Source organism: Molothrus aeneus, chromosome 15, assembly GCF_037042795.1.
Source record: "Molothrus aeneus isolate 106 chromosome 15, BPBGC_Maene_1.0, whole genome shotgun sequence".
In the NCBI taxonomy this organism is placed as follows: domain Eukaryota; kingdom Metazoa; phylum Chordata; class Aves; order Passeriformes; family Icteridae; genus Molothrus; species Molothrus aeneus.
In genome coordinates this window covers 15022662-15041117 of record NC_089660.1, presented here as the reverse complement: position 1 = coordinate 15041117, position 18456 = coordinate 15022662, and the positions used below count along the sequence as shown (strand labels likewise).

General features: G+C 39.4%; 2 protein-coding genes across 4 annotated transcripts in view; one reads left to right on the top strand and one right to left on the bottom strand.

Annotated features, from left to right (window-relative positions):
- Positions 1-18456, bottom strand: part of DOCK2 (dedicator of cytokinesis 2) — a 161462-nt gene that overhangs the window by 49279 nt on the left and 93727 nt on the right. The window contains exons 28-29 of the mRNA XM_066560488.1: positions 12611-12709; positions 11429-11523 (exon numbers count right to left, since the gene is read on the bottom strand). Coding sequence (XP_066416585.1) covers positions 11429-11523; positions 12611-12709 — 194 coding nt within the window. The remainder of the gene's footprint in view (positions 1-11428; positions 11524-12610; positions 12710-18456) is intronic.
- The window catches only part of INSYN2B (inhibitory synaptic factor family member 2B), a 30053-nt gene continuing 25369 nt past the window's right edge, over positions 13773-18456 (top strand). For 2 of the 3 annotated variants that reach the window (XM_066560489.1, XM_066560491.1), the window contains exon 1: positions 13773-13919. The gene's annotated coding sequence lies outside the window, so the exon portion shown is untranslated. The remainder of the gene's footprint in view (positions 13920-18456) is intronic. The other variant, XM_066560490.1, reaches the window with a different exon arrangement.

Below are 18456 nucleotides of genomic sequence, written 5' to 3'. Positions count from 1 at the left end.
AAACACATTCTTCCCTAAAGCTCCACTCACCTGGGGACATTTATCTCCTCCAAGCTGCCTGATACTTGACACTAACAGTTTAAGATGCTGCAAAAAAAGGTGATTCTAGAAGAGTAATTTATTTTAGGCAGCACAAAACGCCACACATCTTGGCAGAATCAAGACAGGTTATTCTGTTTCATCATCATCATTATTCTTCTTCTGAACAGGAATTTTAGGTCAAGGCCTTTTCAGTGTTCAGTTTTCTGTGGCTCTGTATTGCTCTAGACCCTTGGATTTACAAAGTTTATTTCTTGCCAACTCACATAAGCAAGTTCTTGAGCTCCAGCTGCTCAGGGAGAGCATTTCCCTTCACTCAGAGTTTTTGGCTGGAGCAGGAGGGGTATCTTCCATTTCTGAGGCTTTTTTAATTCCTAAATTCTCTACATTTCCACACTGCTCCAACACCATGGCAAAACACATCACCTAAATATCCAGTTTAGTCAGACTCTGGTATAATCTGGTGCTAATAACTTCTCTTGCAATAAAAAAAAAATCCCACATTTTTCAGTACTTTACTCTTTAAACAGAAATATCGTGAAAGGTAGAGTAGAAATAATCATACCTTAAACACACATGAAATTTATTAGTGGAAATCTATTTCCTAGCATGGACATATTACTGGGTATAATAAAAATTTTTGTGAAGAGCTTTATTAGGTTTTTCTTTTAGACATGTAGATAAACCTCAAGGACACCTAAGAAATACTGAGGTATTTAATATCAAGTAGAAATCATGGAAAATATTAAAAATATTTACTGGTTTCTATACAATATCATTATATGTAGGCTGTCTTCTGTAAATATCCCTTTCACTCTCACAAATATTTTTATCTGACAGACAGGAAGGACACATTTTCAGGGAGCATGCAATATTTCCAGGCTGTCAAGTTGCAAATAATTTCATTCATTTGTGTTTTGCCTAAAGGGTGGATCTATTCCTGTCACTGGGAGTCACTTAGGCAGAAGGTTTGAATGCTATTCCTGCCTCCTGCCAATGCCTCAATGATTTCACTGTCCTGCCTCAGTCTCCACTTTCACCAAAAAGGGGCATTAATTCAGTAGCCACAAGCATGGAAACAAACAGGTACTTGTAAAATAGTGTGAGATTTTGATGAAAGAAGGAGAAAATATAATTTCAAACGCTAAGTTTTAAAGACATAAATTAAACTCACATTTTCAATTAATTTTAATGAAACGATAAATTTTCTACAGTCACAACAGAATTAATTTCTCATCAGTTTAAATAATTGTGATCTAAAAGTGCTGAAATCCCTTTACCCACAATAACTTCAATGATATTTCCTGAGTTTATGAGGATTGATGCTTCTAATGTACAGCTCATATAAAACTCTTGGGCCTGAAGATTTATGGAAGATCTTCAAAGTCCAAAGTCTCTGGGCTAAATCTGGGAATAAAAATGCAGGGTTTTGGCTTAGGACAGCAACAAAATTGTCATGGTTCAACTGCTCCTGTTTCCTCTCTCTCTCTGAATTTCCTGCTGCTTCTGCTTTACTTTATTGTATTGTCAGAGATATTTGTTAAAACTTTTGGCTGGAAAGAGAACCCAAAGAATAGAAACCTGTGCAGTTGTAGCCAGTTTCACACACTTAGGTGTTTGTTCTAAACAGGGGAGAACAGTACCTTAAGTAACACAGAGAAATAATTTAAGATAGAAAAAGCTGAAAATTCATGTCACTCTAAGATCAAAATTTGATTTTAAGCTGATTCTCCCTCAAAATAAAACAGGGGGATTTAGATGGTCCAAGGAAAGAATTCTGTATTCATAAGCAACATATCAATCAAAATAGGATTTTAAGGCTGTTCCTCAGAAGATGATGATTTTGTCTAACAGTAAAATAGGTCTGCATGTTGTCCTTGCTTTTGAAGTGTAAATAGGTAATAAACCTGAAATTCAGACCTGCAACCCCAAGGTATTTTTAGCAAGCTAGTTAGAATTGTTACATCAGCTTTTTGCAACATAAAAAAGAGAGGATTTAATAAAACAAACAAATAAATAAACAAATAAACAAACAAACCAACTCTCCAAAAACCCCAAACAAACAAAACCTTAAATTCGCATTGACTGTTCTTAGGTGACTTTGCAAAATCTGGCCTTTTTCTGCACCTTTTTCCAAAGAAAGAACATTTCTGGGTCCACAACATCACTTTGGGAAAGGTGCATAAATCAGATCCAGCACAGAAACATTTCCAAAATAATGAACAGCCCTTTCCTCAGACTCTTCAGAAGAATTCTTTTAAAGCAGTGAGATGCTCTTCAATGTCTTTTCAGGTTCACATGCCTCTAAAATGTGGAAGTTCACTGCCTCAGCTCTGAGCTGAGTAACCCAGATCCTGAGGTGGAGGCTGAATGAATTCACTCAGGAATTTATGAGCATCAGCTCCAGCTCCTGCTTGCTGTGGCTCCTCACTGTGACTGCACTGATGGAATGACAGGTGCAAAAAATGAATCAAGTACAAACTTCTACTGGATAATCAGACACAGAAAAAGAAAGTTCAAAAGAGCCTATTTCCTGTGTTGTGAAAACTTTTTCAAAGAAAAATTTGAAATAATGGCAATGGGGTTTTTTCAGTCACACCTGAAAGCCAGTGAAGGCATGGATAGTTTTTAAAATTCAGAACTTCTTCCCACAAACCCAAAGTGCTTTTCCTTCAGAGAGTTTGGTCCAAAATTCAAGCCAGGAGTTATACTAACTTCAGTGTTTTTTAATCCCCAAAACTGATCATTCAGGATTTTCATCAGTGAATCCTCTACCTGAACAGATGAGGAATATGAGGGAAGCTCTTGCAAACCCTGGAGGATGTACTGACTATTATTTTTAAAGATCTTTCCTGAGTTTGGATAGAAAAAGTTTGGCCATTATGCCAGTTCTGTGAGATGTGGAGCAGGGAATAGCAGAGGAAAATAATATTCATCCATAATTTATATCAACTTCTTACTATCATCCTCCTAAAATGTCATGCAGAAGACACCTGATGGGTATTTTAACATAAGGGAAACACCAGGGAAAAGCAGCTGAAGTCAAATGATTCTCCCGTGGGCTTCTGTCACCTTTTCTCTTCCTTGCTGTGTGCAGAAGAAGGCACATTACAGAATGAGAAGATTCAGTGTGGGTCAAACCCCTATGCTGGTCATTGTCAAGGACTGGAACAGTGAATGGCAACAATTAACTAAATCTGGGAGGTACAAAATACACTGAAGAGAGACCAGACAAGCAATCAGTGTGACAGGAGAGAATAAACCACACAGGTACTACAGGTGGAATAACAAAAATCCTCACAAAGCAACAGCAGAATGATCTCCTAATAACTTAGCAATCGTTGATTTAGAAATGAAGGATAATGCAGGATAGAAAGAACATTTAAAAACCTTGAAACATGAACATGAAACCTAATTATGAAGAGCACAATAATGGCAACACTTGGGAAGAAATCCACTTCCAAGAAAAAATATGGCCAGTGGCTCAAAGAAAGGAGAATAATTTCATCATATTTCTCCCTTGTGTCAACTCAGCTTCACTACAGACTGAAGAATAATTTCTTGAATCATTCATATTGAATTCTAATGCTAGAGCAACTGCCATATTCCTAAATTCTTTTCCAATGTACACCCAGAGTGTAACTAAACAACATGGTCAGACAGCAACAGCTTCAAAATGGCTGTGCCCCAGCTACTCCTGTCTCAATGATAATATTGGGGCTTGTCTCAATTATACATCGTGGTTTTCCTTATTAGCATTATTTGGAAAGGTGTATTAAACAGCTATGCCAAGCATCCAGAATACTGCACGCTGTAATGTGTCAGAGTTACTCTGACAGCAGCACAATGAACTCCCAGAGGAAGTCATGAGTGTGCAGTGGTTTTGTGCCAGAAAAGCCAAGTTTCCATGTGAGGGCCTTCAACAGGCTCTTTGTATGTGGCTTTTCCTTCAGCATCTACCCAAAACTTGCTTTAAACACTGTGTAGCTCTCATTTAGGAGCCAAAATAGATTTTCAAGTCTGCATATTAGGTGCACATTTTATGCCAAACTCCTGGAAATGGGATGTTTTGAATGCTTTAAGGAACTTCATGGCTTGAAAGTGAAGTGTACAAGGAGCTGCCAGAATGGGCTAGAAGTAAATCAGCTTGAGAGCTCTCAGTACTTCATTACTTTCACTAATTTTGCTTATATTGTGACTTCCTTCTCACTTCTGTCTCCTCTGCTTTTCTGTGCATTCCAGACAATTTTTTGCATAGTAGAAATATTCTGAATTAATGAAAAAATTAACAATCACATGCTGTCTTTAGTGCTAATCAAGAACAGGAATCAGACACAAAGCTGAAACCCTGTTCTTAAAGATGAATGCAATGTCTTAACATGGTTGTGTCAGGATGTCACACAGTAATTAACACCCACAGCCTTCACTTTTGAAAGAAGTTTGAGTTGATATTGCAAAATTACTTCTCAGTTTTTCCACTGATTTTTGTTGCATTGAACCAGCAGACTATGAATTTTAAAAGAGATGATTATGCAGCAAATACATAATACACCAGCAGGGTTATTTTGTGATGCTTCTGGTAAAAAAAAAAAAAGAAAATTAACTCTTCAAAATAATGTTAAATACAAGGAAATTGCATATATTTTATTTCCTGAAAATCTCTAATTAGATGAATTCTGGTCAAAGTTACTCAGAATGGGGAACACAGAAGGATTGCTCAATTGCACTTACAACTAATGAAAATTATGAGTATTGAATTTTTAGTCTTTTCTGTAGTGACAAAGAACAGTTTGTGTGGGTAATCTCTTCAATGTCTTTTACTCATTTGCACATATATTCTACAGAGGGCAAAATACTCTTCGTTGTCTTAATCCCCAGATGTTTTATTAAAATTAAAGTACTTGAAATTCTTTTATAACAGGCCACATAGCAAAGGGGCTAGGGGTTTCTATCTGCAAGTGGAAGCTGTATCTAGGAAAGTAACAATTTATTTCACTGACTTCCTGAGAATATCAAATAACCAAGATATATATGTATTAAAAAAATATATATAAAATATATATTATATGTTATGTATATATAATCATTATTATATATTATTATATAATATATAATGATTATATATTATTATATAATATAGAGATAGCTTTTTTTGTTTGGTTGATTGGGTTTTTTCTGTTTTTTGGGGTTTTTTTTTGTGTTGAGTTATTCTCTCCACTGAGGACTTTTCTTTTAGCTCAGAGAGCTCTTAGTCTGGGGGTGTGAGCATCCCAGCAGCTGATATCAGGAAAGATGAGACACTCTGCACTGGGAGGGGGAATGGGACATCTCCCTGCCCGTTTTCTCTCTGCATTCAGATGAAAGATTAAATAAATGACTGCAGTTAGACCCACCAGGCACCCACTCTGTTCCATGACCACCACGGGCAGGTGCCGCCCTTGCTGAGCAGAGGATCTGCTGCAGCAGCATGTAATGAAGTGTTGAATACCTGGTAAGCAGATAATTCCAGGGCACAGAGAACAACCAGCAACACACAGAGCTGGTGCAGAATAAGCATCTTTGTGCTAGGAGCATGCAGGTGATGGCAAGGCAGGGTGACATTGGCACAGGCAGGTGGCAGTGACTCTGTGCCAGGCTGGGAGCTGCCAGCAGAGCACAGAGGGATCAGCCCCAGCTGGAAGGGAAATTCTCCATGGGAGCAAAGCACAGCCCACAGGGAAAGCAAAACTACTGCCTCTGCTCTCACCTGCATCACCCCTGCCCCAGGACTGTTTAATGTCATTTCCCTGATTACAGACATTGACTTTTGTAGAGACTGACAAAGACAGTGAGGAAACAGAAGAAGCTGGATTTAATGGTGTCATGGTTTGACAAAGATCTCTGATCTTGAGACCCCTCAGCCCCAGGGGGTGAATCTGGGAGGGACAGGTGTCCTGAAAGTAGAGACTGTTGCTTTGTTTGGAACTGAGCAAAGCATCCTTAAAAGGGGAACCCTAGAAGCAGCGCTGGTGCATGTGCAGTGGTGAGCCCTGGGCATGGAAGGAAGAGGTCACGATGGCAAAGGATCTCTGGGCGGTGCCACGAGTGGCATGGGAACACACGAGGGCTCACCTGTGTTTCCTGGGGAAGCCCATGGCACAAGAGGGACTCCTCTCTCCTTGATGAACTGAGAGTTGATTATGTGAAGGGTGGTGATGGACTGAGAGTCAATTATCTGAGGGGTGGGAACTGGATTGAGAATCTAAGGTTCTATTTCATGTGGTGGTGGAAATTGGGGGGGAGGAGGAGGAATGTTTTTGGAAGGTTTTCATTCTGAGTTCTGTATTTTCTTTTTTTTCATATTGTAAGTTAATAAAGTTCTTTCCTTTATTCCTAAATTGGAGCCTGCTTTGCTCTATTTCTGATCACATCTCACAGCAGACACTAGGGAGAATATATTTTCATGGGGGCACTGGCATTGTGCCAGGGTCAAACCATGACAAATGGACAGGAGACACAAATTTGAGAACACTGAGGCATTATGTACCAAATACCTCAGCATAGGAAACAACAACAAAAATAAATTTCCCTCTGAAAGGAACTTTATATTAACAGGTAAACTGCATTTCAACAAGGACATTTTTAGTCTCATAACAAAGCCAAACTGTCCAAGGACACATCCTATCACTGTACACAATTAAATCAATGACTATACAGTAACATTTGTTTGCACATGTTATAATACCCTTTGCACATGTTGTTTACCCTTTTCTATTTTTGTTAGACATTTATGCTTGTTGCTCAAAATATTTTTTCATACATTAAAATTACAAAGTTCTGCAATATGCCATAAGCCTGTGTATAAATGTATTCTGCTCCCCTGAAAATTCAAGCCCTTCTAAAAACAACAGCATTTCTATAAGAAAATGTTTAAATCAGTCAAAAGTTGCAGAGAAAAACAAGATCAAAGAAAAGAGTTACTTGTATGCAGCAGATCAGCCTTCTAAATTCTGCCTTATTTGCACAAAATAAACCATAACACTGTCATCCAACCTTAGATACATAAATGAATCAACTTCCAGGGTAAAACTAACCTAAACTATTCATTTGGGGGTTGGTATAAGTTGTTTGTTTGTTTTTTAAAAATATAAGTTTTATTCCCACCAACAGATAAATGGAAGATTGAGAAGCAGCTCAAATATTTTAATTAATTTGAGGGTTTTCTCCCTTTCAGCTTGAGTTCATTGAATCCCAGGTTGGTTTGGGTTGGAGGGGCCTTAAAGCTCATTTCATTCCACCCCCTGCCATGACAGGGACACCTTTCCTTGAGGCAGGTTGCTCCAAGCCCTGTCTAACCTGGCCTTGAACACTTATTCCAAGGTTGTGTCCAGGACCATGCATACATAAGTGGAAAACAAGTTTTTCAGGAGCCACAGAGCCATTCTCTGGTCATCTATGAAAAGAAAAACACAAAAAACTCAGCAAAACCAGGCCTGGAATCCCTGGTGTCCTCTCTTGAGCAGAGGTCCCAGCAGTCCCTCTCTGGGCACCAGGGAGGAATTTCTGCCTGGCCAGGAGCAGACAGCTGAGAGAGCCCAGCCCTGGCAGGCTGAGGATGCTGCGTGCCTGGGGCTGCAGGTGACACTGATGGGGAGGCACAGGGAGCTTTGCCTGCATTAATACCAGTGCTCCAAGGGGGAGCTCCATGAGAGCCACGTCTGGAGGCTGCTCCAAAGCAGTTCATCAGCAAGAAAGCAGCTATTTTTAGTATCTATAATGAAAGAAAATTGACAACAATTCCAGCTCTTTTGCCAAATACCTGCAGTGCTAAACCTTTCAAGTTAGACTTAAAAAGCACTGGGGAAGACTTGACTCTGACAGATGTCTGAAAACACTCAGATACACAGGTAATGAAAACATATTTTAGAAAAAGCCAAACTACTGGTGTTAGAAAATATTCTTCAGTGTTATCTTGCAGGACTTTTTTCAGAGAGTAGGCTCTGACCTTGAAATGTGCTGGTGAAACCCTGTATCCATTTATTTCTAAATACCTTAAAATAATGTGGGCAAGGCTCAAAAACCAACCCAAATGTACATGCAAACAATCAAAGTGCTCACTAAGCCACTGCAGACCTGACACCAACCAAACTGATCCTAGGCACTAATTATGATAAGATCAAATTCTTTCAGACTCCCTGTGAGGAATTACCATTTCAAAGCCCAGAGGACAAGGGAAGGGATGTGAACACTTTCCCTGTAGTTGCTAACCCTCCTAACTGTTCCTTTTACTCAGCAAATCTCACTCCCCATGCACTTCATGTTGACAATAAAGTACATGAATTTCCTGGGAGAAATTATATCTCTCTAAATTAAAATTATGAACAGCTGGAAGATAAACAGACTATATGGTATTGCCTAAACCAGCCAAGCATTTCCCCACAAATGCCATGTACTTAGGAATTACTGCTTTTAATAAGTTAATAGCCAATATCTAAGTGTCATGAGTGGAATAAAGTGCACATACAAGCAGTAGTAACTAATAAGAAGAACACAGTAAGCAACTTTAATTAGAACAAAAGTTAATTAAATCCACCATGAAGGATCACAAAAACAACTCAGATATTATATCCTCATGACCTCAATGATGATGTTACTGTTTCCCAAAGTGTTCTGCCCTACCTAGCATGCCATAAAAAAGTGTTCTTTCCATCTTGCTGTTAGTGGAAGGGGGAGGAAACAGGAAAAAGAAAAGGTATTTAATGATTTCATTATTTCTTTCCCCATTTTAATTCTCTGTTGCTCATTGAATACTGCCTGTCACACACAGCAGGTGCCTACCTCAGAAGTGCTTTGGGCTGAGTATGCTTGGGAAGCAAAGAGCACTTTGTTTATCACAGTGATTTAAAGTAATTTGATTTAAATCATTCCATCCTGACACAGACAAAGCTGGATCAGCAAGTTTAGTCAGTTGAGTTTCTACTCCAATTCTTCCAATTCCCCCACCACAATTTCTCCTGGACAAGAATGTGTCCATTCTCCCTTCCTCTGGACCCTGTAAGAAGTCATCCTCTCATTCTGTGCCCCCATCTATGCCAGACATCAAACTTTTAGCTGAAATCTCCCTGATATCATTCAGGCACTGCCTGTTTTTACTTCCATAAAACAGGAATTGTCTTGCTCAGCAAACAGGACCAGACCTGCAGTGCTGGTGATGCTCTTCCCTCTGCTCTGTTGTCTGTAAGTGTACAGATTTCACATCTCAGTGCTGCAGTCCCTCCTACAGCAAAACTCCTCCAATTCCCACTTTCCTTGCAAGCCACAAAACACACAGGATCATGGAGGGGGGCTGCCAGGCTGTGCTGCACTCCCTGAGGACACAAGTGCCACCAGCTCCACCCTGCCACTGCCCAGGTGACAGCACAGATGTGCCCCACAGCCCTACCAGGCCCTTTGCAAATGCAGAAAGGGGAGACTCGAGGCAAAACACCTTCTCATGGAGTAAAAAGTCTGCATGGACCTCCTGTTCATGACAGGGGAATAGAGAATGCAATGCTTGCACTGTGCTGGTATTTTTTGTGTTTGGTTTGTTGGGGTTTTAATTGTCTTTTCTTCTCTCGGTGTTATTATAAGAGACCTAAGCCTGATCTCCTGCGACTCTTTCTCAGCTACTCCTCTGGTCTGTGGTAAACAATGTTAACAAGACAAATCTAGAAAACTAAATTAGTCTTCAATTTATTTTGTAGAACAACCATTCCCTCAAAAAAAAAAAAAAAAAACAACAAAAAAAAAAACAAAAAAACCACCCCAAAACCCAAACAAAGAAAAAAACCCCCCAAAATTCTATAAAGACTGATAAAAAATCCTCCCTCTCAGTTGTTGATATAACATAAAATTAAGACATAAAGGAAGATCAATAACTCATTTCCTTATGCATTCCAGAGAACAGCAACATAATAAAGGAGCATAAACAGTGCCAAATCATTTTAGGTAAGCAATGTGTTTACAAGAGAACTATTAAATAGCTTCTAAACAATATTTTTTTAATGCTGACTTATTTCTTCACACAGGATAAAGCTTAGAGCACAAAACCTGCCTGGAACAACTTGTCCAGAGAGTTCAGAGTCATTAGGAGGCACATGAACACAAATACAGTCCCTCAAAGCAATTTTTCCTGTCAGGACCTGACACAATGCAGACACCACCAGGTGAAGCCCCAAGTCCCAAAGACATTCTTTGACCAAGGACAGGCACTTCCCACCTCCACAGAATAAAATAATCCTATACTTGTGGATATGCACAATGCAGGTGTCAACAGCATTTTCTAGGTAAGAGAACCAGTTTTACATATTAAATGTTTGATGTGCTGACATGTGCCAGATGATTGTAGGCAGTTTAGTACTAAACTGTTCTTTTTTAGAGTAACCCTTGCTACATCAAAACTAATTACAATCACAACAGCAGCAACATAAGAATGTGCAAGGAGTCAGAGTTTACCTGAGAGGCCAAAGACTGGCTCAGACAAAAAAGCCAAGAGGGATGAAACTCCTGTAATGTACAAAATATTACCTGGATTTACACATCCACCAGCAGATCTGTACCTGCCCACCTCAGAGGAGGGGTTAGGGATCCCTCTGCATGGTCATTAAGGCCCATGAGTGACAAAGAGAGGTTTGGGCACCTGACTGGAACCATCTGGAACATGATCTTCACTTTTGAATCACAGAATGTAAAAAGAGCCCCAACAAACCTTCAATTTAACATAATTCCATTCAAATCCAAGATTAAAATGTATCCAATATCAAAATCTGATATCACAAAACTGTAAATTTTATTGACAAATCTTTTCCTCAAGACTGAGCACTTGCAGGAGATGACCAACTTTATTGAGTATTCTCAGTCCTCTCTTTTTATATAAGTGGAAGAATTGTGTAACTGTGACAGCATTCGATAAACAGCATCTGTGGTCTAAGTTCATTCAACCTTTGCAATTTTGACACTCAACTCTTAGACCTGTCTCTCTGCAACTTCTAGAAAACAGTGTTACCACCATCTCTACAAAACCAAAATAAAGATAGTACAGGTGACTGCCAACAGAAATCTTGCTTAAAAAATGTATTCACTTCATAACACAATCCAGCATCTAAACTCAAATTGTTTCTTTGAAAACAAGAAGCCAGAATAAGTTCAGCAGTAAAGGTAACATCCAAATAGATTAAAAATGTAGGTAATTTTCCCTTTCCATTTTAAGTGGACTTAAAGCACAGACAAGAAGCTATTTAATGAATTGTTTCAGATGACCTTCTTGGCATTCCTCAGACTGGAATGATTAATCCTAGACTGCACTGAAAATGTTTTGCAGGGTATGAGAGGAGTCACAGAGAGCAGGAGCTCTGTGCTCCTCCCTCCTTACCTGTTCTGCACCATGCTCATGGCCATCCAGTCTGAGGGGTACACGTTCTTCCCAATGAGATCTTTGAACATTATGAATGTTTCCATCAAGAAGTCCTGGAACAACAAAATGCAGTCAGGCTGGGGCAGTGGAACACACACTTGGAAGTGTTTCTGTGGGATTAAGGAGCCAAGATGGGGAGTTCCATTTTGCTCTCAGTGAAGTCAAGAGAACTCCTGGTGATATCTCAGTAAAGCTGAGATTGGAGCCAAAGTCCTGTAGAACAGCAGTCTCAGATTCCAAGTGGAAGCTAAAAGCCATTACATTAAAGTCATCATACAGGGTTCTTCAGAAAATAGAAGGCATAAATGAATGGGAAGAAAAGGTTGTAGTACTTCTGAGTAAAATTTGATATTTTTAATGAATTAGTCTATGCATAAGAATGAATAGGCTTGAAAAATACAGGATTTTTTCATTTTTTACTCAATTTAGTCCATATTTAAAATTTCAGTTATGGCACCAATCCGACTTTAAGGAAGGAAGGAAAGTGATCAGTTCTTGACAAGTGCAGATATTGCCTCCCTGGACTAACAGTAAATAGAATCTAAACCTCTGCCACTACCCTGACTTACCTGACAGCTAGAACAGCAATGTGAAAGGACACACATAAGACTATGGAAACCTTCTGGTACCATTAAATTATGCAGAAAATTGCAATAAAAGGATGCACTACAAGAATAGGGCATTTGTTGCATTTAACTTACAATGTTATTTGCATGAGTAGACTCAATTGTGAAAATGGAAATGGATCACTGGGTGGGAAGTGTGGAGGGAATGTTCAAATAGTTGAGGATAAGTTTTGCTCTTGTTTTGTTGTGAGTTTATTCTTTTTCTTTTCCCCCTTCTCAAAAGAGTACAGCACAAAGATCCCATTACTTATTATGGATCATTATATCACCACCTCAGTGATAGGTGACAAATTTCTCAAGAGAGAAAATTGTTTCCTTCCAAATGTCTGATTACAGTGTTGTCCAGTGCCACCATTAGAAGAGGGAGGTAGTGCAATAATACAGAGGCAAAAAATGTACAGCAACAGAACTCATTCTAGGAAGAGTCAGACAAGAAACTCCAAAAAAAACTACAGATCTTTTAATAGGAAATCAAATGCTGTAACTACCAACTCTGTGACCACATAGTACTCACCACTAGTTCAGAATTTGTCTGGAAAGTTTCAATGTAGACTGAATAATGCTGATCATTCATCTGGTTCAGGATCGCTGTCATGCACGCCACAAAGTGACTCTGAAAGCAAAGCAGGCAGAATCAACACATCTGGATTACTGAAGATATTGGACTGTACTCTTCCTAAAGTTGAAGCATGTGAAATGCCTGAAAAATCCCTTTATGTATGTAAAAAGAAATAATATTCAAGCTTTTGCCAGCCCAGATGAAAGAAACAAACTAAGAACTCCAAAAGGATTATTCAGAAGCTGCCTTGGCAAGGGACAGGCTCTCGTGAGAAAGCTGCATCATTAATGAGACACCACATTGTGACAAACAAACCTCTTATATAAAGTACAACTCACTATCACCTTAAGACTCCTAAAAGGCATGTGATGTCCCGTAGGATTCTTCTATTAGGAATTCATGGGAAGAAAATATGTTAGAATCAAAAATTTTATATAATTCTATTATTCACAGGAAGAAATTGTGCAAGAAATGCCATTTTTCACATTCTGCAGGTGTTTAAACAGCTATTAGAGAACTCTCAAACCTCTATAGAACATTATCACCTTGACATCTCAAAACTTCTTTCAAACTTCCTCAAAAGGAAATATTTAGTCTTTCTCAATTCCTAAAGTCAAAATGCTGAAAGATACAGTGAAAACTCAGGGCTGGAAATCATGTAAGTTACTGGAAGTCACAAAGACATTTCTTCCCAAGCAACAATAGTGAGTTTAATAATTCACACTTTTCCTTTAAGACTGTGAAGATTCCTCCTCACTGATTCCTTTTAATTTGCTGAAGTTTTAATTCTTGGCTTAAAACCAAGCCTGCTTTCAGTGCTTTGATTTTATTTTCATAACAGAATTGCTGAGCAGGCAGAATCATTTCCTAGATGTCCCTGAATCCTTTCATTGCCCTGGCCCGGGGCTGCCCAGCGCCGGTGCCGCTCGGTGCCGCTCGGGCTCGCTGTGCACCCACACCAGAGTGGCACCCAACCATTTTGTCCCCATTCCAGGGCAGGAGCAGTCCCTGCTCAGCTCTGCCTGTCACCACTAGAGGTCTTGTGCTTCCCTCCACGAGCTGCTCTCCGCTCCGAGCTGCTGGGCTTTATTTATTTATTCCTACGCGAGCAGACCCAGCGCACCTCTTGCATACAAAGAGTGAAATTACAACCTAAAGGACCTCTCGTACCTTCTTGTGGAGTAACCTCAGTGCTAGTGAGAGCCTTGCCTACTTTTTAAGGCTAAGAAGACTCATTTTCTGCAGGTAAACCAAAAGCTTTCAGGTAAGAAATCGTGTGTTCTCGGGTACTGATGCTCTTCTAAAAGAAATGCTGGATTTCCTGCAGTAGTACTTCACTTTTACAGTTCTGGAGCAGAAAAATCTTTGCTGTGGTGTTAAATGCATAGCTGAAAGGAATAATGACTTGCAAAGGATTTGGTACTGAAATTGTGTGGGGGTTTTCTTCTCATATCTTGATTTTGAAAAAAGATTACCAGCAGAAGTTAGAGAATTGACACGAAAAGCAGCTCATATTTTTAGTAATTACACATTCACCACTGAATGTGACTCAAGTTAAATAATCACTGCTTGAAATAAGCAGCAAGCATTGCATGGATGTATTATGATGCTTAAGGGCAAAAAGACTTTAAGAAGGTTCTTTCTTTTGTTAAAACCAACTTCAAAAAATGTGTCTAGCTATGTCTGTGATTGTGGTACAGCACAAATGCCTTAGTGACTGGGTATGGGGATTTTAAATTTAACAGATGATATGCCTTGAAAAGAGCCATAAGGAAAGATCACATCTTGCTAGCTAGGACCTCAAACCTGTCAAATCCACATCAGTTGGACTGAATGATAATAAAAAAGGTGTCAGTAAAGATGGTTTGCTGCAAAAACTTCCTCCATCCTTTCCATTTAGCTGTAAAGCAGGGAAATACAAATACTGTTTGATCTTTAATAATTTTCTTGCCAGCAATCTCAACTATCAGAAATCATCTGCTACATCTTTATAGGTTTAAAGGTTGCCCCTCCCTCCTAACCCCCAAATGGCAGCAATGAATATTCACTTCTCAGAGGCAGCCTCAGGTCTCTGAAGTGCCCCTGCACCCCAGCACTGCCACTCTCCCTGGCAGGACTGAAGGGTAACTCAGGGCTCTCCACAGCTCTGATCAAAGCTGCAAACTCCTCTCTGCATTCGCTGAAATTCTCCTCTGGGGTTTAAGTGTCTCTTACTGGAGTGTGCAAAGAGCACAAACTGCCTCTGAACAGTAAGTTCTGCACAAAACCAGCTCTTGTGCCTGGCCACAGCCTGTGTGCTCACAGGACAGGCAGAAGAAACTCAGAATCATGCAAGAGTCTATTAATAAGCTGATTTCATTAAGTCAAATGTTGTTCCTAGGGATTGAACAGTTAGAATAGGTTAGAATAGAATAGGATAGAAAAGGTTGTGGCAGACAAGGTGAAGTTCAGGTAGAATCCTAGCAAATCATTTCAGCTGTTCTCAAGCTTGTTAGGATTTAGCCAGTGAATTACAGCAGAAAACATTGATTAGAACTAGGTCAAATGTATAAAAAATAAATGTATCAAAGTAAACACTTTAATGCTGAGACAATATGAACAGAAAAAAACCCCAGAAACAATTCTGCATGACTGTAAAGACCTCTAATGAAATATTTCCCAACTTCAATACATTAATTTCCTTATGAGCACAAAAGAATCCAAAACAGAAACAGCACTGAATTCTATTTTTAAAATGATACAATTTCTTGTCAGACTTTAAAAAAATGTGTAAAGAAATAGGGTAATTGATAGTATGAATGCTGCACTGCTGTAAGGAGCAGGAACATGAGTAAATAGGTGTCAGATGAAAATGAAACAGAGGAGAAAATGTCCAGGAAACATTCAAATTCTCTGTCCACTTAACTCCCCCCCCCATAATTAATACCATATATAAATGAAATAAAGTGCTGTCTTCAGTATAAACACTGCAAAGTAGTGGGTAAGGTGAAAGAGATGTTGTTTTACTCGAGTATACACCAAGTACACCAAAAAGAATTGCAGACTTATTCTGTAAAACAAACAGGGCTTCCTAAGGTCAAGCAGGAAGCTGTGGAATCTCTTGCATTGCTGAAAAAGTGCAGATTAGCTGTGGATGCAACATGTACAGGAAAAGAAACAGCTGAGGAACATCAGGATCATATGAGTAAGATGACAAACTTCAACACCTAGCAACTAAGCCCAGCACACTTTATAATAGCAGATGGTGACAGGTTGCCGTAGTAACTTCAAATAGAGCAGCAGCACAAGGATGAGGCAAAAGCACTGGGAAAACAACAGAAATAACATGGAATGAGGCTACATTTTGATCTAATCTAGTAGAAGGATTTCAGTGGCTGCAGGGTAGGCAATCCTCATGCAGATGCACTTCTGGAAGGACTCAGGGGGATATTTATTCAATGTAGGCACTTAAGTAGCATTTACCCTCATTAATAGAGCACTTTACCAGCACAGAGCCTGAGTGTAAACACAAAACCACATGGACAGGCTCATTTTGCTCACCCTCACAAGCAGGGGGAGCAAAGGGGGATCTGCAGCATCCTCACAACCTGTGACCCCACACTAATGATGGTTCATGTTTGATTAACACATGGCTTTCTGTATGGGGCAAAGAAACTGAATCAAACAACGCAGCATTCTTGTGGTGTTTGCAGCAATCATAGATTAGATTTAATTCTGAACTCCCTTTTAGGATAAGCCAGAAGTTTCAAACTTCATTGCATTTTAGAAAGAGTAATTGTAAAAATAACACACATAAAGAGAATGACCAAGAATTTCATTGAGCCAAAGAGTTCTGTTTTGGTTGGGTTTTTTTTTTTTTGTTTTTTTTTGGTGAGAAATAAGTACAAACACCTTTCTGGAAGAAAAGTGAGAAATATGTCATCTTGAGTGTGATCAAAGAAAAACTAACCAATCACCTATTTAAATCAAGTGTTAAAAATCATCAATATTTATGTTGTACCACAAGTCTGCTATTGAGAGTATCTCCAAAAATACTGTCTTCAGAGAATCATTGAGTCATCTCAGCTGTTCCTTGTCATGAGCTAAAGAGCAACATGAAAACAAGTATGGAAGATGCTCAGTGATGCCACAAAGAACCACAGTAGCTTGAAGCTACAGTTCCTCAGAAAACCCCATTAAGCTTTGGGAACTGTGGCATATGTAGAGGTTGAGACAAACATCTTGATCATATTATGCAAATACTAAACAATAGCAGTCTGAAAGGAAAAATAAGCAGAATTTCAAGTGAATTGCTAATGCAGTAGTTCTGTTTCTCCCCAGAAATAGATGTCCCTGCCAATGCATGTGCAGTCCTAAAATGTAGTGTTTGGAGCTGGAAAGGCACAAATACATAAACATTAGGACAGGCTGCTATGCAACAACCCTGAGCATCGTGTGAAATGGGGAATAGCTCCCAATGCATACAGACCTGGAGCCTGCCAATGAGCACATGGTGCTGATAATTCACTTACAGCAACATTCATCGACTCTTGGTGGGTCTGAGATTTTCATTCTCCAGTTTTCCTTTCATTGGTTCTGTCTCCTTGTGTTTTTTAGCTGACTGAACAGCATCCTGCTCCAGCATCTCACTGACAGCCTTGGATTTCTGACTGACAACATGCTGGGCTCTTTTAGCTTGTCCTACCATTTCCTTTACAGTCACAGGATTTAGCTAAAAGGATGCACAACTACAAAAGCAGCAGACTACCAGGTAGAATAATACAGAACAATTTTGTAGCACAAGGAGAGAGTAACTGCAGCTGCTCTGTGCAATTTTAAGATTTGTTACAAGTTAGACAAACACAACAATTTCAGTATTATTTTATTCAAGACCATGCATAGATAAAAGCAATAAATAATAGTTCATGTTAGGACATAAAAGTAGCTTGATTTTCATGGAGTATGCACTTTGCCATACTTGTGTGGGTTTTTTTTTACAGTTTTTTTTTTTTTAACATTGTACTGATTTTTCCAGCAATATTCCAAAAAAGAAAATTTTTCATTCTCTGCAATGTTTTTTCTGCTGCTGGGTTTTGTAGTTTGGCTGGTTTTGTGTCATAAATCCACCCCAGAATTTCTGCTACTGTCTCTGGTTGATATGAACACTCCACTGTAATTGATTTAACTTCTGCTGAAGTCTGTGTTCAAACACAGTTGTGTAATTTACTACTTTTCCTGTGGTATTAACTTTTCCTGTAATATTACCTTTATGTTCATCTTCAAAGCATATTTACCAATAAATTATGAATAACAATAATCAGTGAGGTCAGAAAGCACTGCGTTGAGTTCAGCTGGTCAGAGCATGGTGCTAATAATGCCCAGGTTGTGGGTTTAATACCTGTATGGGCCATTCCCTAAAGGGTTGAACTCAATGATCCCTGTGAGTCCCTTCCAGCCCAGAATATTCTGTGATTCTTCTATGGTGCTGTGATCTGGAATGAGCAATCACTGCTTGGAAAGTGAACTAGTTCAGAGCCCAGTTATCAAAGACAAGAAAAAGGATCAGTTTCACCTCCTCACTAAGCACTGCTGCCACACTCCTGACCTCAGCTCTGCTCCAGCAGATGAAATCTCCCATCCTTTGCCTGCAGGGATCCGTGCAGCTTTTCCCTCCTCCTCCTCTGCATCGCAGTGATTGCCTCCCCACAATCACCTGAGCCCGGTCCCCCAGGCCAGAAGGACCTTCCTGCCCTGGTCCGTGGGACGTGCACTGAGACACTGCAGTGTCCTGGGGCTCTCAGGCTGCTCATTTCCCTGATTTC